General features: G+C 48.3%; 1 protein-coding gene across 2 annotated transcripts; it reads left to right on the top strand.

Annotated features, from left to right (window-relative positions):
- Window positions 1-25: 25 nt before the first annotated feature.
- On the top strand, window positions 26-19,167 carry CCT7 (chaperonin containing TCP1 subunit 7). Of its 2 annotated transcripts, XM_032764868.2 has the most exons (12): window positions 26-133; window positions 3,255-3,408; window positions 6,696-6,802; window positions 7,101-7,226; window positions 8,321-8,373; window positions 9,390-9,561; window positions 11,601-11,765; window positions 13,554-13,742; window positions 14,833-14,930; window positions 15,960-16,092; window positions 17,461-17,667; window positions 18,571-19,167. In XM_032764868.2, exons 1-12 carry the CDS (start codon window positions 128-130, stop codon window positions 18,793-18,795), a joined length of 1,635 nt encoding a protein of 544 aa, XP_032620759.1. In that variant the 5' UTR covers window positions 26-127; the 3' UTR covers window positions 18,796-19,167. The 2 variants fall into 2 exon arrangements, with proteins under 2 accessions (XP_032620759.1, XP_032620758.1); XM_032764867.1 differs by lacking the exon at window positions 26-133 and having other exon boundaries at window positions 3,240-3,408.
- The last annotated feature ends 1,367 nt before the right edge of the window (window positions 19,168-20,534 follow it).

Here is a 20,534-nt window from a genome sequence, read left to right as displayed (position 1 = left end):
AGGGAGGAACCGCCCGTTTCCTGTTAGAACTCCTCCCCCACCCTCGGGAAATTTCTGCGCGAACGCAGTGCATTGTGGGACGTGCAACCACCGCTGCTGGAGGAACCGTACGAGACGTTCCGTCAAAATGATGGTGAGTGGGCTCGGCGCGGCCCGGTCCATCCGCCGCCATCCGCCCTGGAGATAGGCCTTCCCGGCCCGACGGCGGCTCCCCCGCCCCTGCCGGGCTCTGACCGGCCGGGATCCCCCGTTATTTGTGGGGGATGGCGGGCTTTAGCCGGAGCGGCGGGGATCCGCAGCCGCCGCCCCGCCTTTCAGCACAGCGCGGCGGGAGTAAGGGTGAGGGGCGCTGCGGCCTGGTCCTGGAGCAGCCCATTGAGGGGGGGGGCTTGGGGGCTCCGGACAGCCTGGTTACGGTGGGCGAATGGTGGCCTCGCCGGGACTACCAGTCACAGCAGGCAACGCGCGCGACGGTGCTTCCGAGCTGGGGGAGCCCGTGGCGCACTGCATGCTGGGGATTGTAGTGTGCAGGTCGAAACGGCGGGGACGGTGAAGGAAGCCTCTGGGTATTACAACTCTCAACCCTGTCCCTCTGGCTGCTCAAACCGTGCATGCTGGGATCTGTAGTCCTCGGGCTGCCTCTCTGTGTTACAGCCGCGCGGGGCCCATGATTGCCCAGTTTGTCTGCTGTGGGCAAGGCGGAGCGTCGCATGTTGGGAGCTGTAGTCATTGTGGTCCCCACAGTTCTGTTGGTGGTGGACGTGGCTCACTTTGATTCTGACACCTGCTGTCCCCAAGTTGTTCAGACCGGGGGCTGTGCTGTAAAGCTCAAACCTGTCATCTCTGTGGAGGGCACTTCCCCCTGGCTAAACTAAAGGCAGCCCTAGGAACGTTCAGGCAGAGACTGTTCCAAAAGGCTTTACATTGAAGGTAAGAACAGCCCTATTGGGTCAGATCAAAGGTCCATCTAGTTCAGTCCCCTGTCTACCGACAGTGGCCAATGCCAGGTGTCCCAGAGGGAATGAACAAAACAGGTAATCATCAAGTGATCCACCCCCTGTCGCCCATTCTCAGCTTCTGGCAAAGAAAGGCTGGGGACACCATCCCTGCCCATCCTGGCTAATAGCCACTGATGGACCTAGCCTCCATGAATTTATCTGGTTCTTTTTCGAACCCTGTTATACTCTTGGCCTTCACAACATCCTCTGGCAGGGAGTTCCACAGGTTGACAGTGCGCTGTGTGAAGAAATACTTCCTTTTGTTTGTTTTAAACCTGCTGCCTATTAATTTCATTTGGTGACCCCTAGTTCTTGTGTTATGAGAAGGAGGAAATAACACTTCCTGATTTACTTTCTCCACACCAGTCATGATTTATAGACCTCTTCATATCCTCCCTTAGTCGTCTCTTTTCCAAGCTGAAAAGTCCCAATCTTATTATCTCTCCTCACAGGGAAGCTATTCCCTACCCCATACCATTTTTGTTGCCCTTTTCTGAACCTTTTCCAATTCCGATATCTCTTTTCACAGGTAGAGTGATCACATCTGCATGCAGTATTATTACACTGCATGTAACTAATTTTTTTCAAAGGCAGAATAATTGGATTTTCTATGTAAACTTCCATTTAGAGTTATTCTGACAGAAGTAGAATATTTTGGTTTCTATTTCACAACATATTCTTCAAACTTGAGTTGAGGGCATATATTTAATTTTCATGCCCCCCCCTTCCACCCTTGTCTCACAGGTCTTTAATTGTTTTGAATCATAGTGGGCTTTGCCATAAAATGATTTATTGCCAATGGATCAGTCTCTCACATTATGATCATGGTGTAAATATAATCATCACATTTGGTTAGGTGTTGGACTAGCTTCCTCTTTAAGTGATACCATTTTGCTCGGATTTTTCAAAGGTAGTGAGAGAGAACCTGGTTGCTGGCCAGCAAGGTGTAAAGGGTCTGTGGCGTGGGACCAGCCTAGAGCATAGTGAAGAGCCATTGGCTGGATGTTACCACGGCCTTTAAGAATCCCCCAGTCATTCTCTTAAGAGCATAAGAATGGCCACATTGGTTCAGATGAATGGTCCATCTAGCTCAGTGTCTTGTCCCTTGCAGTGGCCAGTGCCAGATGCTTGAGAGAGAATGAACGGAACAGAGCAATGTTGAGTGATCCAGCCCCTGTCATCCATTCCCAGGTTTCTGGAGGTTGCAAGGTTAGGGACATCTAGAACATGGGATTGCATCTCTGACCATTGTGACTAATAATTATTGATGGGCCTATCCTCCATGAACTTGCCTAATTTTGTTGTTGTTGCCCTTGGTTATATCTTACCTGTAATTTGGACGCTGGCCAGCTGTTTTCCCTGTCAGCCAGGTGTGCGGGACCCAATATGTTCCCTCAGGCCTTGTCTGCAGTATGGAATTCGGGGCTTGCCTGCATGTGATACGCTACAGCAACTCGGCTCCAGTGCTTCAATGTAGATGTTACCTGTGCCAATGTTAGGGGTTATCCCACTGGCATAGGTAATCCACCTCCCTCAGGGGTGGTAGCTAGGTCCATAGAAGAATTCTTCTAGTGCTTTCCACACAGGGACTTAGTTGGCTTAACTAAGCCCCTCCTGTGTAGATTTTTCACATCCCTGAGTGATGATGTTATGCCCTAATTTTCTTGTGTAGATCAGGCCTCATTATCTGCAGTTTGGTTACCACCAACAATGGATACAGCTGTGCTGGTGGCAGCAGCAATGCAAGAGTAGATGGGGCTCAGGTGTTCATACCATTGTGTTGAAAAATGTCTGCAAGTTTACATGACAAAGTGGTAGAAATGCCTTTGCCCCATCCACGCTATCTGCCTAGCATTTCAGCGCTGTTGACAGCTGTTGCAGTAGTATGGATGCTGTGTGTCTTGTGCAGAGTTGAAGCTGGAGGGTATTAATTTCATTGTGCTTCATGGTGTTGAAGGGGGAGAGGCCAGGAATTCAGCCTCTGATTAGTTCTGCGACATCTAATCTTCAGATTTATAGAGCCTAAGGCAGGGGTACACTTTGGTTTCAGCCTTAGATACGGAATTGCAAGCAGTGACACTAATACAGTGAACTGATTTCTTAAATGGTTCCCATCAGGAAAAATGATTTATTCAATAATACTAATTAGCTGAGCTAGAAAGATTAAAATATTGATATACGCAGTTATTTTTAGGGTGACTAGTTGGCCTATTAAAATCTGAGCGAGGCATTGGCTAATGTATGTTGTCTTTTCAGCCCACACCAGTTATCTTGTTGAAGGAAGGCACTGATACCTCCCAAGGGATTCCTCAGCTTCTCAGTAACATCAGTGCTTGCCAGGTTATCGCAGAAGCTGTTCGCACCACCCTTGGCCCTCGGGGCATGGACAAACTTATTGTTGATGACAGAGGTAAGTATCATGACTTCCTAGTGCTGCCTCTTAACACTTCAGTGTTACCACATGTGAGGCAGTGGCTTTTGACTGACTTGACAAATAACTTCCCTGCGTGATACATACTATATGGTACTTCTGTGTTTGAGAAGGGAAGGGAAACCCAAACTAAAGATTTGGCTAATTTAGAGCTAAGGTTGATAATGCACCCTCGCGCTGCCTCCCCCCCTAATCAAATCACCAGTTAAACTCAGCATTCATAGACCTCATCACCCTTACCTTGCCCCCATTCTCATTCCGACTCTCAGTTACACAATAGCTTTCAGTTCTAACAGAGACACTCGTTCTAATGTACGCATCTAATTCCTTGTGATCTCAAACTTAAAACCTTTACTCCAGCCTCAGCTACTTGAAGGTATTTTAGTGACAGAAATTCCAGTAGTGTTACAGGGATGTGTTGTTTATCCAGGAGACTGAGTTAAGGTAGCTTTTTGCCTTTCTGTCTAAAAAACACCCCAAACCTAGGTGCTCCTGACAGGGAGGTGCCATGGTACGGGCTAGAGCCTGTCATAGTGCAGCCCAGGTGTTGTCTCTCCGGTTCTGCCAGTGCTCCTCAAACCTGATCTACAAACATCTTTGCCTCATAGACTTTAAAGTCAGAAGGGACCATCATGATCATCCGGCACATCGGAGGCCACTGAATCTCACCCACCCACTCCTGTAATAGACCCATAACCTCTGGCTGAGTTACTGAAGTCCTCAAGTCTTGGTCTAAACCAGGGGTGGGCAACCTTTTTGGCCTGAGGGCCACATTGGGGTTGTGAAAAAGTATAGAGGGCCAGGTAGGGAAGACTGTGCCTCCCCAAACAGCCTGCCCCGCCCCCTCCCGCTTTCTGCTCCCTGACTGCCCCCCTGAGAACCCCTGACCCATCCAACCTCCCTGCTCCTTGTCCCCTGATCACCCCCTCATGGAACCCCCCACCCCTGACTGCCCCCGGGACCCTACTCCCATCCAACCCCCTGTACCCTAACTGCCCCCCCCCGGGACCTCCCCCCAGCCCTTTTTGGAATGCAGCCCTGCAGAGGGCTCAGGAGGAGCAGGGGCAGCCGTTCAGCCAGAGAGAAGCAGCTGTTTCCCCTTCAAACCGCCGCTTCTCTCTGGCTGGCTGCACAGCTGCCCGGTGCTGTTCCTGAGCCCTCCGGTTGCATTCCCCGTGCTCCCGACACCCGCACTGGTCCTCTGCCCCCGCAGTACAGCCTCCCACCTCCCCCCCCCCCTTGGGAAGCTGATGCTGAGCTACCCCCTGTTGTGGGGGGGCAGGGGCATGGCAGGGCACCTTATCTTCACCCCTGAGCTGTGCCACCTGGCTGGAGCCAGCTATGCTGTTGTGCTGCCGGCACGGTGAGCTGAGACTGCAGGGGAGGGGCCGGGGGCTATGGGGCCAGGCAGGACAGTCCCGTGGGCCAGATGTGGCCTGCGGACCATAGTTTGCCCACCCCTAGTCTAAAGACTTCAAGTTACAGAGAATCTGCCATTTATACTAGTTTAAACCTGCAAGTGACCCGTGTCCCATGCTGCAGAGGAAGGCACAAAACCTCCAGGGTGTCTGCCAGTTTAACCCAGGTGAAATACCTTCCTGACCCCAAATATGGCAAGCAGTTAGACCCTGAGCATCTGGGCAAGGCCCACCAGCCAGACACCTGGGAAAAAATTCTTTTTAGTAACACAGAGCCCTCCCCATCTAGTGCCTCATCACTGGCTGTTGGAGATATGTGCCTCTCTTGTTATAAACCTGGCTTCAGCCAGAGATGGCCTGCAGTGCTGAGTTGTTTGGCTCTTTATGGATGTGCTGGGCCTGAGCAGGGAGTGAACTGACATTGCTGAATGTATTTTCTCTTGTTTCACAACTAAGCCCAGGTGTCTGTGGTAGAGAGAGAGAGAGAGCCTGATGCGAGATCTGAGGCCTGAACCAGAGGCTGTGAATCAGTCAGGCAGTGTATTAAAGCAGATGCTTGCAAGTTCAATGTCTAATACAGGAACTTGGCAAAGTAGCTGCTAGTGTACTAGGCACTGGATATTTATGTAAATATATTCCAGCTGGTACAGCTACATCCCGATCTAGTACAAGATAAGATGGCTTGGCAAAATAATGAATAAGAATGTTTTGTCCAAAATATCAGGAACAAGGGGAGGTAAAAAATAGATGTTATGAAATACGTAAGGTGGTATGCAGCTTGTTTATCTCAGTCTATAAATGTTGGGGTACCTCACCTTAACCCTTCGTCCAACCGAGAGGGCTGCAGAAAATCCCACTGCTGACTGAGCTGAGTCCATTGTAACGAGCATGCATGTGTTTGTGTACCTGACACATTGATCCAAGGAGCTAGTACTGTGCTTCGTTGACAATAAACTTGGCCGAGCACCTTCTCCACTGAACCAAGCCTGTGGTCTGTCTTTGAGTAACATCTGAATGAGCAGACTGCATTATCTGCTGGTAGTAGTGATTACATTGGAGCTCCAAGGACAGAAGCGCTGAGCAGCCTGAACAGCGTTACAGAGGCAGCCTTCAACACTTAACAACAGTTCTCTTCTATGAAGAGTTATTGCATTAACCCACTGTGGCACCTAATAACCCAGCTTGCGCCATTTGTATAAAACCACATACAAAGAATAACCAAAGAATGGGAAGGAGAGTGAGGTGATGTTATCAAGCAGGGTTGTTAGAGGCACTCTTACATCAAAATTCTTGTTTTTTAAAAAAGGCTTAGCTGCAGTAAGATTAAGACTGGCCATCTTTCAAATCCATTTTGCTTTTCACCATTTATACTGTTTCCTTTTTTCTCAGCTTGGACTATTTCCTGTCCTTTTCATCTGATTTGTAGGCAGTAGTCAGTCACTTTCAACTTGTGGGAATGTGGAAATACAGCAGTGAACATGGCCCAAATGCTGTTGAGGGACATTCATTTGGCTGAAGAAAAGTTGTCTTTAATGAAGATTTAGGGCTTCATCTTCTGCTGATTGAAGTCAATGGCAAATCTCACGGTGCAGGAAACTGGCGTTTAGAGACCTCATGGAAACGTTTCTATCCCAGCAAAAGCCAGGGGCCCAGTTTTTCCTGAAAAGGACCACAGAGTGAAGCGTAGTGAGGCTTCCTGGTGTGTTAAACTAATCAAAATATTAATCTAACTAGCCTTGAGTTCTAAATAATGCCCTCAAATGCTGAAGTTTACACCTACCTTTGGAGCGAGAAGGCAGGTGTTTTCAGTCAGGAACTTTGGACTTAACTCTCTTTCTAAAACTATAGGCAAAGCAACTATCTCGAATGATGGCGCCACAATCCTGAAACTTCTTGATGTTGTCCACCCTGCTGCTAAGACGTTAGTGGACATTGCCAAATCTCAGGATGCAGAGGTATGAATGTGAACAGCTGTGCTTCTGAAGCATAAACATAGGAGGACAAAGGAAGCATACTATGAAATGCTGGGATACCAGGTGGGGCCTTGTGTGTTGCTCAAGTCTCTGGGAAGCGCTTGCAGTATAAGTGTTTAAGTCACATGTCCATGTTTGCATTCAAAGTACATACACTTCATGCTTAAGGGTGGGATGTTTTTCTGAAACTGCTGTACTTTTTGGATTTGATGATCTTGTGCTAATGTAGAACCTTTAAGATGTGATAGTGATGTGAACAAACTGCGTTGTGGTGTTGCAGGTTGGGGATGGCACGACCTCTGTGACTATGCTGGCTGCAGAATTCCTGAAACAAGTGAAGCCCTACGTGGAGGAAGGTGTGCATCCTCAGATCATCATCCGAGCCTTCCGCACTGCAACCGAGCTGGTAGGGAAATGCATGGGCAAGTGGGGAGTCCATTTGGTACCACAAAATTGCATAGTTGTCTAGAATATCTTGGACAGTGATTCTGGCAAAAATCATCTCTAAAGTGGATTGGGGGTGGGGAGAGTAGCATGAGCAATAACAATCCCTTCCATCCCACTGCAAAATATCAGCTGGTTTCTTTAAAACACAACCGCAGCCAGTAAGCCTTTATGACTTGAGATCTCATCTCAGTTGTTACTGTGAGGGACTTTATAATGGTGTCTTTCTTAGCCTGGCTGAATGTGGGAGAGCTGACTTAAAATGCCCAAAGACTCACTTCAGTGTCCTGTCCCAACATTGTCAGAACAGTGTTTTGGAGAGAGCATCAGGGTATGTAGCCATTTTAAAAAGGAAGTGAACATAGTTTGTTACCCTATCGTCTGCGTCCACAGGAATTTTACTTGCACTTAAAAGTGCGCTTGAGTTACACACATGGCTTCAGCATATCTCATCTGCTTCTAGATCTGGTTTCCTATCACTGCTTGTGCTGACAGCAGTAAAGGCGTTCCAGTGATAGTATAGATCCTGGGTTTCTTGCTGAGTAGTGATGTTTAAGGAGATGGTTCTCGATTACTGGTGGAAGCAGTAAAATAGCTGAAATACTTGGATAGGTCCATTAATGGCTATTAGCCAAGATGGTCAGGGATGCAACCCCATCCTCTGGGTGTGTCTAAATCTCCAACTGCCACAAGCTGGGACTGGACAACAGGATGGATCACTCAGAATTGCCCTGTTCTCATAGACTTTAAGATCAGAAGGGACCATTATGATCATCTAGTCTGACCTCCTGCACAATGCACCTCAATGCACAATGCAGGCCACAAATGTTCTGTTCATTCCCTCTGAAGCATCTGGCTCTGGCCCCTGCCCGGTATAGGATACTGGGCTAAATGGACCATTGAGCTGTCCCACTATGGCTGTTCTTGTGTACTTAAAATATCAACTGCATCAAAAGTAGCAATGAAGGTTGAAATACAAATACAAGAATCTGCTGGAGGGCTGATCATTCTTAAATGTGAGTCACTAATTTCAGCTGCTGGCTTTTGTTTTGACAGGCTGTAAATAAGATCAAAGAGATTGCAGTGACAGTGAAGAAGGAAGATAAGGCGTAAGTTCCGATTTGAGTTTGAGAAGCCTATATTGTGACTAGGTGGTATATCTGCCCCAGGAAGTACCTTGTTGATTCAGAGGCATTTTAAAGTTGTTTTTTGCTGAACTTTATGTGGTCCTGTGTTGAAGATTCCAGGCCAAATTCAGATCTGGGATCAGTAGCTGCAGCCACAGCTAGATTTTGCTCTGAATTTGGAATCTGTAGGTCTGACTAAGAAGATGCTGTGCTCTCTCTCCAAGGCTGCTACTTCAGAAAAGTATCTAGGCCATTGTTTGCCAGCTTGGGTGCGTAATGCTAGGCGCCTAAATGAATGGCCTGATTTTTCACACTGGGTACTGAACCACCTGCAGCTCCCACTGAAATCAGCAAGCATTTTAGATGCTCAGCATGTCTCTGAAAATCAGGCCACTTATTATGTGCCTTGTTTTATGTGTCCCTGTGAGCAGCTGTTGTCCCTAATGAACTGAGCTGCTCTAATGAGGAGGGAATGTTGCACGCTGAATGGTTTTTATTATTCCTACTGACTATGGGGGAAGCCCTTGCACATCCGTCAGTAGATGCAAAATACAGTAGCTCTGGGAACTGTTAGTAGACAAAACAGGGAGTTCAGGTCCCTCCTGAGTTCTGTTTCCTGTCCTCTTACAACCTCTAACAAGTAGCGTAAGCCAGAGGTTTCAAAATGGCCTCTAGTTTGAGTGCCCCATTGGAGATCCTTGGAGTCTGTGTTTCAGAACAGCTGAACACGGGTGGCTTCTGTGGACTTTGGTTGGAGTTGTGAGTGCTGATCACTTCTGAAATGTGGACCCATGGTGGCTGAGGTGGAGCTCTGTAAATTAGAGAGGCCCTTTCTGAAAACGCTGTGTGCCTTCATTTCCCTCTCAGTAAAATGAGGCTAATGCTTCCTCATTTGGGTTGGAGGGGGGAGTGAGGCTTAAGAAATGCATATGAAATGCTTTGCGATCTGGCAGAGGGCACTGAGACATGTGCGAGATGTGACTTCTTTTCTCTTGCAGCGAGCAAAGAAGGCTCCTGGAGAAGTGTGCAGCCACAGCCCTGAACTCCAAGCTGATCTCCCAGCAGAAGGCCTTCTTCTCCCGGATGGTGGTAGATGCCGTCATGATGCTTGATGAGTTGTTGCAGCTCAAGATGATTGGAATAAAGAAGGTGCAAGGAGGTGCCCTGGAAGTAAGTTCTGGTTGAGGCTCCTGCTAGCACAGAGGAGTTCTTAGGGTTTGTCTACACAGCAGAGAAAACCCTATGGCTGGCCTGTGCACAACCCTTAGAGCTCTAATCATTTGCTCCTACTCTTGGGCATGAAAACCCTGGCACAGACATCCCACACACTGGCCACTGGTTCCTTGTTTTGCCTTCTCTCTGTAATTCCCCACGTCAGTTTGCAAACAGGCAGGAGTGGGTAGGGTTGTGTTTCTGTGCACACCAACCGTCCAGATCCTCTGCAGCGTGGCCCTTTGTACAAAGCAGGGGTGTAGTGCCAGCACTGGTGGTGGTGGCTTCTGTGTTTCTAGCTTTCACTACAGCCGCTCCAAGCGGGGATGAAGGACTCCACAAGGCAGTGAAGTTGGGTCTTCAGCCTTTATCCAGGTGGTAGTTCTTAGTTACTTCTGGACCCAAAGAAATGTAACATCCTTGCTTACATATTGCAAGGGGACTCATCCTGAATTGGCCGGGGGGAAATGGACTATATGAGGTGTGAAGGATTGTCCATTTCCATTTGTTTGCCTAGGTTCTTATACAGTGCCCGTCACCTGTGGTACATAGTATTAAACCTACATACCTCAATAGAAAACAGATCCTGGGGTAAGGGTCAGTTGGTGCTGTTTCAGTCTCTTTTAAATCTTAATCCCATGTAGATGGTGGGTTAGGTGCCATGTCTCCACTGAAAACTGGAGCCTGTACTAGTCTCTAGTGAGTGAATTGTTATTGTGTGGTTGTTTCTGCCTGAAAATACTTCACACAGACATTTCCATGGAGGAAAGAGATGATCACGATGCCATTATCTTACCCAGACAGGTAATGTAGTCAACTGGAATTGGTTCTGCATGCACACATCGTACCTGAGGGTCTGCTAGCATTTCAGAGAGTCACCGGCTGATTTCAGATGGGAGAAACCATCCTATTTCCTTACTTTCTAAGGAAAATCAGTTCAGCTGTTTCTGGCAGAAGCTACAGAGAGTGGAAGCTAGTTTTGTCAGATGCTGTTTGTCCTTGAATTTGGTTTTGAACAGCTTTGAGGATAGTTTTTCCCCCCGATTGCCGTTTTGATGGATTTAGCAGGGCAGGTCTTTGAACCTGAGGGTAGTGCAGCATCTTGCTTTCCAGGGTGTTGGTTGAACTCTTGAGGTTACTCCTCATCCAGGCTGTGTGGAGGTTTTGGGTCACCTTGGGGGCCATGCTCATGTACTCTGGGGAGGGCTTTTGTGGCTTTGGCAGCTCCTCCTGGTCACAATGGACGTGCTGCATCTGGGTTCTGGATGCTCAGGACAGGAGCTGTCCCCATGTTTGCTGAGTTTAGGGTGAGACAGGAGCTGGTTGTAACTCAAGGGCTGGAGCTGTGCCCTGACTCCTCCCAGAGGGCCGGAGAAGGGAGTGCTGTGAAAGGAAACTGGCATTTTCTGAAGGCCTGGTGCAGAAGCCCCATTCTAATAACCTTGAGACTGTACATCCCTGGGGTAGCTGACCCTGCAGGGAAGCCTGCCTGGGAGAAGTCCATGCGGTAGCTAGTGGGTTGTTAGAAACATGTAGTATGTGACTTTGACTTTTTTCCAACATGGAGTGTTAAAAAGATTCCACCCTAGGGGGCAGCGTTGGGCAAGCCCGTCTCATGTGCATAGCAGCTCCCATCCCGAGCTTGCTGTAAGCTAGAATAAGGCAAGAAAAGATCAAGTTTAGGGAGATGATTGAGCAGGGGTAGGCATCTTCAAAGGGTACAAATGAGAGAGGCTGGAGAGCGCTGTCTGTTGAGCCTGAGTTTTGTATGGTGCCTTTTGCGATGGTATCTTGTGTGCTGATGGGAGAGGGTGGTTTTCTGGGCAGAGGAGATAAATGTCTGCCACGTGTGTTCTGTAAGAGTGGGTTAACCAGAAGAAACAGCTGTTGAAGGGTAAATGGCACTTTGCTTTCACTGATTCTGAAGCAGGGAGTCCTCCTGCAGGAGCTCGTTAACCCTGCCTGGCTAACTTCAACATCAACCCCCCTTCTTTCAGGAGTCCCAGCTGGTGGCTGGAGTTGCCTTTAAGAAAACGTTCTCTTACGCCGGGTTTGAGATGCAGCCGAAAAAGTACGAGTCCCCCAAGATCGCTCTGCTGAACATCGAGCTAGAGCTCAAAGCAGAGAAAGACAATGCTGAAGTGAGAGTCAACAACGTGAAGGTAAGAGCTGAAAGGAAAGATCAGGACCAAACGAACGTGCACTTCCAGTGCAGAATGAGGCTTCTCTGATTATTTCGGTGCCTCTTCTAAGCCTTTGGTGGAGGAGAGCTGCTGCTCGCTCTTGGATGGGGTTGGCCTGTTGCCCTTCCACATGTAACTGTCGCTGCACTGTGTATCTTTGTCTTACCAGCTCGTACTGATATGCATCGTTGGCCTTATTTAAGGTCCATGTACCTGGGCAGGCTGTTCCAGCTGAAACCCAGTGTGCCACCCCCAGCTGAGTTATCCCTGGCCAATATGAAAAGAACAGTACCACTATGGTTTTCTCTACCCTAGTAATTCGCAAATTTGTTCATGCCACGTCCCCTTTGGACTCACCTCTGTTAATGTGACCCCCAGGGGTCTGAGATAGAGCCATGACGCAAACCCAACAGGACCTGACAACCTGTACAAGGTCAGGCCAGAAAACAACCGAACTCCCTTGGGCTCGGCTCGGCTCTCCCCCGGCTACCCCTGGGATTGGGGCAGCTGTGAGCCCCATTCCTGCTAGTCGATTCCACCTCGCTGCATTGCCCTGTGTGTGCTGCAGAGCGACTGTGCTGATGAGCCAGTGCTGTCCCTGCACAGCACCCATGGTACAGCGGGGCAGCGGTAGCCAGGACACACAGCTGCCCCAGGCTGTGCAGCGTGCACATCTTGTGACACACCCTGTGCTCTGGGGCTGGGGGGTGGTCGTGACCCACACTTGGAGAAACGCTGCCTCTAGCCCATGGCTCATGCTGCATCTATTTAAGTGACCGGCCCTCTCGATAAACCAGAACTGAGCAGTGTCCTAAGTGCTGGTTTTCATACATGTGTGGAAGTCACTAGAGCGTCACACAGTGCACTGAAACAAGGTGAAGCTTTTAGCCACTGAGCATGTGTAGCTTCTGATAATACTGAAGCCATACACTTTGGCTCCCTCATCACGTGGGAGGAAGCTCAAGGCGAAACTACCGGGAGCCAGTGTTAGGGCTGAGAATTTAATTTAGGGCTGAGTTCCTGATTTTTGGTTCCCGCAGCAATCGGGGTCACTCGAGATCGCCTCGCATTTTATGCGGGAATAGAAGGGTTAATCTTGGTGTCTTGGCCATCTTATAGTCTGGGTAATTACTCAGTTCCCCATCAATTCTCCAGGCCATCCCAGCAAATAATGGTTTTCTTTACTTTCTGTCCTGAATGGTTCTATAGCGTTGCTATGCCCGGTTTAAATCCTTGCCACCCAGCAGTGGCTGCATTTTAGTGAAGGCTGGAGTGACTCTCTTGTGTCTGGTTTGTGAAGTGTGAGCACTATGAAAAAGCACAAGATAAATATCAGTCGCTATCTGCATTGTCTGTTGTAGTGTATTCTATATTAGTCCCTTGTGCTAACTGCATTAGACAGTCTCCTCTCCTTCCTATAAATAACACTGATATTTGTACAACCCTTCCTTTCTCCTCCCCATTAATCATCCGTTATCAAGATACATTGAGCTGTCACTGACTTCCTGTTAGTTCCTCCAATCCCTTTTTCTGTTAGTCATGCTGCTTGAAGCTTTGTAACTTTTTCTGTGTCTCCTTACAAAAATGAGTGACCTAAAATTGCCTGTGAGCGTGTAAAGCGAACATCTTTCCAAGGCTGTATAAAGCAGTATCATCGCTGTCTTTTTTCTCACAAGGGATCTCCCTGTGCAGGCAACCTCCAATGGCATCTGCAGTTCTTTGTAATGAAACTGCATTGCAAGCTCATATCTGATTCTTTTCCACTAGGATTACCAGGCCATTGTGGATGCAGAGTGGAGCATCTTGTATGACAAGTTAGACAAAATCCACAAGTCGGGAGCCAAAGTTGTCTTGTCCAAACTTCCGATTGGTGACGTAGCTACTCAATACTTTGCAGACAGGGACATGTTTTGTGCTGGGCGAGTTCCGGAAGAAGATCTCAAAAGGACTATGATGGTAACTTCGGGTTTTTGTTGTTGTGTGGTTTTTTTTTTTGTTTTTTTTTTTTGGTAATAAAGGGTTTAGATTTGCTATTAATCCTTCAAGGCTTTTTTCACTCCCTCTCTGCCCTGTACTGAACTGTAAGCCAGTGGTTCTCAACCTGGAGTATGACAGTACCCCCTGGGGGTATTTCCAGGGGGTGCTCAACTCATTTAGATCAGTGTTTCTCAACCTGGGGTTGCAGCCCGCAGAGGGCTCATGGGACAGGTTTGAGGAGGTTGCAAGCGGGGGAAATGCCTGGGGTTGCCTATCTGCTGGCCAGATCACTCATAAAGCACTGCATTAACAACACAGATGGCATGAGGAAAGGGACATTACGAGTGAAGATTTAAAAATATGTTTTAAACCATTTGATGCTTTGCTAATACATGGAGGAGCATTTTAAAAGCTGTGTTGTGCAGGGGGTTGTGCCATAGTGGTTGGACTAGGACTCCTGCAGTCTTTTTGCTGACTTTACTACAGTCATTTGGTGGCTTTGAGCAAGTCACTCAGGCTGGGATTTTCAAAGGAGCCTGAGGGAGTTAGGTGCCCACATTCCAGTGGGAGATTGGGAGTTCAGTGCCCTTCTTACACTTTCTTTACCTGTACCTCAGTTTATCCATCTGTAAATAGGTTAAATATCCCACCCATGTCACTTGACTGGTGTGTGCAAAGCACAAGCTCCTCTGCCAAAAGGATCTCTGTAAGCCCAGTGTGCTCTGTGTACTGCTTCAGCCTGCTCTGCACCTAGTGTTTGTACCAGTTGTTGAGGGGTGGGGGTTAACTGATTTGGTTATGTTGGTGTAACAGTCGGGTTTTCAGAGCCCTTCATTTAGGGGCTGTGCTGCTCCTGGCTGGCATTTCTGGTCTCTCTTGCTGGTCTTAAGCCTTCTCCTGGGGGTGGCTACAGTGCAGGCTGCTCCGTGGCTGGGAGTAGGAGGTCACAGTCATGCCAACCAGTTACAAGCACTGTGACTATGCTGCCAGTGCAGAAGAGTAACCTGCTGTCTGGGCGTGTCCCTCTGCTGTTACACTAAAGCCACCTTGTCTCTTCTGAACGTTGCAGGCTTGTGGTGGGTCTATTCAGACAAGCGTTAATGCCCTGACAGATGATGTTCTGGGACGGTGTGAACTCTTCGAGGAGGCCCAGATTGGAGGAGAGAGGTAAATATACTGTAGCTTGAACTGTTCAGTGTAACGTGGCACTTTAATTTGTGTTGGAATGTTACTGCTGTAACAGTAACATTTCTGGCAGGTAAAGTGCTAACCTGGTGGAATATCTCTCCATGTTTTGTCTTGATGTCTGGCCAAGGGTATCACACCTCACGCTTCTCAAGGGCCAGTGGACTTAATGTAGCATCTTGTACGTACATAGTGACTTTCATCCCAAAGGATCCTGCAGCGATGTGCAAAAGTATATAGGCATCCCTTCAGCCATCCTTCTTGGTCTGAGTGGGGCAGCTGTGTTAACACCCCACAGCAACATTGTACATCAGCTAGTACAAATGACGCTTAATATCAGTGGATTTTCAGCTTTTTCATCCTGTGGCCCATCTCAAAGGAGAGGGACTCTTGGGGACTAACTCCCAACATTCTAACCCCTCTGGCTGTTTTTTCTCCCCACTTTATCCTGTGGGGCCCCGGGAAAATCTCCCCAGATAACTGCTTCAGCACAGACTCGGGCGGCGGGGAGTACTGGGTATCTGCGGGAGAATTTGCATCCCATTCGTAGACTAATCTGGCCCTCCCCTGTTTCACTGGAAAGTAGACAGGATCACAGTACAAGCTGGAAGGGTTGCAGATATGTGTTCAGCTTTGGAAAGGAATATCTCTCTTGCCAGATCACCCACAAGCACCTTCCGAAGCTGTCTAAGGACTTGTCTAGATGAACACTTAGTTTGCAGCAGGTTAGGGGGTAAGTCTGCCTCGCACTAGCCTGCTGCACGTCGTTTGGTCGTGCGTTAACAGTTCTCTAGTGTGTTTTGATCGCTCCCATTTCCATGCACGCTATGTCAGAACGCATTACAGAACTGTTAGCATGTGACAGTGGGGTCTGCAGCCAGTCAGTGCGTGGCAGGCTAGCGCCGGGTAGACTTACACCCCGACTTGCTGCAAACCACATGTTTGTTAGATGAGCCCCAGGTGCTGATTATCGTGGCAGTGCTAACCCTTGACATGCTCTACTCTCGGCAGGTACAACTTCTTCACAGGCTGTCCAAAGGCCAAGACGTGCACACTCCTGTTGCGAGGAGGTGCAGAGCAGTTTATGGAAGAGACTGAGCGGTCCCTGCATGATGCCATCATGATAGTCAGGAGAGCAATCAAGGTATGGAGGAGCTGGAGACATTGCCCAGCTGTTTACGTTTGCCATAGCCTAGGGTTTTTGTTTGAAAGGGCCTCACAGCCTGTCTAGGACCTGAAATTTACCTTCCTTAGCAAGGAGGTAAATCCCGTGCAGCACCTGGGGCGGAGGGATGTTTTGGGAAAATGTGTGGGGCAAGGAAAACGTGAACGTGTTTGTTCAGGGGCGGAAGGATCCTGCCATCTCAGGAGAAGCAGTACCGTGGGTCTCCACTCCCATAGTGCAGTGAATGGAAAGCTGGCCAGTGTCCAAGGGGCAGTTCCCAAAGTAACACAGGCCCCTGGAAGCCAGCCACCCTTTAACACTGTCTGGCGTTCTCCTCTAGCACAGCCCTGGAGGCTAGAACTGCCCTCTGACCAAATGGGGCGTGTGTGCACTAATCCCAGTCAGTTGAGTGATGAGGAATCCCCAGGGGTGCAGAATGGCTCTTCCATTTGGTTTGGATGGTGCTTTAGCAGAGTACCCCGACACACTTGCCTGCTTTTCTCTCATCTTTCTTCAAGGCTTTTTTCACTCCTGCCCTGCCTCGAACTGGACGTAAGCCATCGGCCTTTTTGAAACCCATCCTGGTGACTCTCCAAGCAGCTAGCCAACTGATCTGAGTCAGGGCTAGGGGCACTGGGACAGTGATATTTATCTGTTTCTGCATGTCTGTTATCCCTCTTTCCCCCTTCATGTGCTTGTCATCGTTTGATAGCTTGTGGGCATTTCTGGATAGCACATCACGCATCTAGCTACCCCTGTGTTAGTATACTTTGAGGTAAGGCGTTCTCAGAGCACAGGTGCCTTGTGGGATGTAAGAGGAAACAGTTTAGGATTTTGAACCATTTGCTTCTAGCAAAGACTCCTCAATTTGCAATTTACTGAAGGAAATGTCAGGAGAAATAGCTAGTAGCAGCGCTCAGCAGCAAAGCAATTGCTTAGCAAAACCAGCACTTCAGGATTGTGCTCCCTCTTCGACCACTTGATGGAAGTGAAAGTAACTTCATTCACTACTAGTCAGGTCTGTGTCTGGCCTGAGAGAATGTGGAGCTGGAGAAAAGGTACCCATGTGGTCAGTGGTAAGGTAATCTCCCCTTCAAGAGCCTCTCCTCCTACGCTTGGTGGAGCCTCTGGCCCTCTGCAGAAACTACCCACAAAGCCGACTGGTTGTCCTGACATTGGTGGTGGCTTGCGTGATGTCGACACTCCAGATCCAGAGATGCCATCAACCAGATCTGTGACAGGTTGATTTTGTGTCCTGGGCTTTCTCCTCTATTCGGTAACTAGTTTCAGTGTAATGGTTGTATTTGGAGAAAGGTAATGGAACGTTTTACTCTTGCTCCGTTTCAGAATGACTCCGTTGTTGCTGGCGGTGGTGCTATAGAGATGGAACTTTCAAAATACCTCCGGGACTACTCCAGGACCATTCCAGGCAAACAGCAGTTGCTGATAGGCGCTTATGCTAAAGCCCTTGAGATCATTCCACGCCAGCTCTGTGACAATGCCGGGTTTGATGCCACCAACATTCTGAACAAACTGAGAGCCAAACATGCCCAGGTGGGCTCGCCCCCTTGAACGAACGTGTTTCCAGGGAACTGATAACTGAATTTCTGAAGCCTGCAGAACAGAGCGATAATACAGCTGTAACTGTTTCAGTTGCTGCCTCTTTGATTAAGCACTGTGGTTTGTTTTCACATGTGATGAGGAATCTGCTGCTGGTTATAAAGAGAAACGGTTTTCCTTTTGATTGCAGCTGTGGGGTGACTTTTTTAGAGTTGCTACCGGGGTTTTGATTTGCTTTTTGAAAAGGCATCACTTGTCAGGAGAGAGTCTTCTATTTTAAACCTTAAGTGATGGATTATAAAAGTTGATAGTGCTTTTCCAGTGAAGTGCAAACCTGGCCAGGTTCCAGTTCAGACAGTTACATGTTGCCTCCTTAAGTGCCCCTGGAATGTTCCCTTGACTGCAGTATTGCTCTTCCCTTCCTAGCAAACAGTTGGGCAGTGTTTGTGATCTTTGCCAAGTCCCACCCCAGAGATGACTGCATCTAAGCAGTGTTAGCCATGAGGTTGATAGTGAGGAAGAGTTTGTAAAATGCTATATAAAAGGTAGGAAAGATGCAGTCTGAGCCCAGGGCTAGGAGCTGGCAGTTCCTGAGATCTGGGTTGGGTGTGGGGGCACTTGGATCTCTCTCTGTTGGCTTCTCAGTACATTAAGTGTTGTGAATGCCAGAGATAGTGTTGGGCATAGTTAATGGTTTATAATGCAATTGGCAGATGGAAAGTGCTAAGAGCTAATATTTCCCTCAAGCAAGACTCCTTCTGATTGCAAGTGAGGTTAATGAGGAGGAGAATTGCTGTCCCCTGTTGCATGTTAGCACATAGGAGTTGTCTCTCTTCTCCCTCTCTTCTTGTCTACATTTGCTGCGTAACTGACTCTTCCTTCTCCTGCCTTCCACAGGGAGGTACGTGGTATGGCGTGGACGTGAACAACGAAGATATCGCTGATAATTTTGAAGCCTACGTGTGGGAGCCAGCCATTGTGCGCATCAACGCTCTGACGGCGGCATCTGAGGCTGCTTGCCTTATCGTGTCCGTAGATGAAACCATCAAGAATCCCCGTTCTACAGTAGACGCCGCTCCTGGTGGGCGGGGCAGAGGAAGGGGCAGGCCACACAACCACTGAGAACGTGTCTTTGTCAGTGTCCTATGACGTGGGGCCCAGGGACAACACCGGTGGCTACTATCTACTAAAATATCCCAGTTTAAAAAAGAATTGATGCCAAGCTTCTCCTAGTTTACCAACCATTTACCACCTGGCTACTTGACGGGTTTACAGCCGACTGAGAAACCAAATTGGAGTCGAGAACAGCAGCCTCTTGTGGAACCCTGGGCTCCATGTCTTCTAGGTCCCACTCTAGGCTCTTGTCGTCCTCCCATTATGGAACTCCATGCAGTGTTGGCATGTGGCAGTTCGTGATTGTATTTATTGGTTTTTCTATTAGAGTTTTGAACCGAGACACAAACACAATAAATAGTTACACGCACCTTGTGGCTAGCCGCGGATTCTCTTGTTTTTCTCTGATTAGAATCTGCTTCGATGGGGAAACACCCAGGGTGGTTGTAGGATTCTTAAAACATCTCCTATTTCTGTGAAATATGTCAGCTTGTGGTTTAGCTGGCAGGATCTAGGGAAGACCTGCTTAGATGCTTTGCCTCAGAAGGCAAATCTCCTATTTTGTTTATTTGTCTCTCAGAGCATTCCCAGACTGCGTAATGAGCTTTATTGGCCTGAGTTTAGTAACCCATGAGATCCTCTGTTCAATGAAACCCAGTTTAGGGTATATGCTGTTGCTGATCCTGTCCTGGAAGCGTGTCTGATTGCCACTGGAAAGCTGGAAAGTGCAGCTGGCGCCTTCCCTCCCATCTCTTTGCTGCATGATAATTGTGGGTACTTGAGTTTCCATCAAGGAGTAATGGGGTTGGAGAGGCTGGGGACCAGGGCATTTATGTACTAGATCACGGTATAATGAGCATGGCCCTTCTCCGTGCAGGCTAACGGCTTTCCGTCATGCGCCTGGCAAACCTGGATGACTTGTCAAACTGATAAACGGTGGTGGTGGTGTGGGGCAGGTTTCCAGGCTGCTGTTTAGCTGCCACTGCTGAGGTCATATGACGGTGGGGGGTGGGATGAACAGCTTTGGGAAGAGAGCTGAAAGAATTGTATTGATCTGATATCAATCCATTGAGCTCTCATTTCAGCAGGCAAGTTTAGACTTTGGGTGCACCACAAATCACATTATTACTTATTGCAGGCTATCTGCAAACAAGGAGCATGTGAAATCCTTGCTTGGAAAGCCCTGAGGACGTGCTAATTATTACAGACAGAAAAGCAAATGCTTTCTGGATGTAACCTTCACTTCACTAGGAACGTGTTAACCAGTCACAAGCCAGCAGTGTCCAAGAATGGAGAAAATCATAGTTTTGACATTGCAAAACGAGTTTGAAGAAGGGGGAAAGACCTGGTAACACTAATTAACTTAACACTTTTCTAGCAGGAAATAAATGTAAGTGACTTACAAGTTTAGAAGATGTGGAGAGGGGAAGGATGGACTGGGGGCTTAGGGGCCTGACATAAGACCTGGGTTTGATTCCCTGCTCTGCCACAGACACTGACATACCTTGGGCAAGTCTCAGTCCCTGTGCCTCCGTTGCCCGTCTGTACAATGGACGTAGCAGCACTATCCCAGCTCACAAGGAGTGTTGTGAGGATAAATCCATTAAAGATTGTGAGGTGCTCAGGCTACAGGGATAGGGGAGCTTTACACATCTAAAGATCGCAAAATTCATTCTGGTTTGGGTTTTCAAAGCAGTTCATATCTTCCATTAACATCCGTTCCTTGGGGCTGCTAACTTCTCTGCCAT

This window comes from Chelonoidis abingdonii, chromosome 5, assembly GCF_003597395.2.
Source record: "Chelonoidis abingdonii isolate Lonesome George chromosome 5, CheloAbing_2.0, whole genome shotgun sequence".
In the NCBI taxonomy this organism is placed as follows: Eukaryota; Metazoa; Chordata; order Testudines; family Testudinidae; genus Chelonoidis; species Chelonoidis abingdonii.
The sequence above is the reverse complement of the archived record's forward strand: the minus strand, read 5'-3'. Positions and strand labels throughout refer to the sequence as shown.

What these genes read in the sequence shown, in the direction of transcription:
- CCT7 (XM_032764867.1), top strand. Translation starts at nt 3,240, where the DNA reads ATGTTGTCTTTTCAGCCCACACCAGTTATCTTGTTGAAGGAAGGCACT. An exon ending in TGAGAGTCAACAACGTGAAG is followed by an intron (nt 11,766 to 13,553) that starts GTAAGAGCTGAA and finishes CTTTTCCACTAG; the next exon opens with GATTACCAGGCCATTGTGGA. An exon ending in ATCTCAAAAGGACTATGATG is followed by an intron (nt 13,743 to 14,832) that starts GTAACTTCGGGT and finishes TGAACGTTGCAG; the next exon opens with GCTTGTGGTGGGTCTATTCA.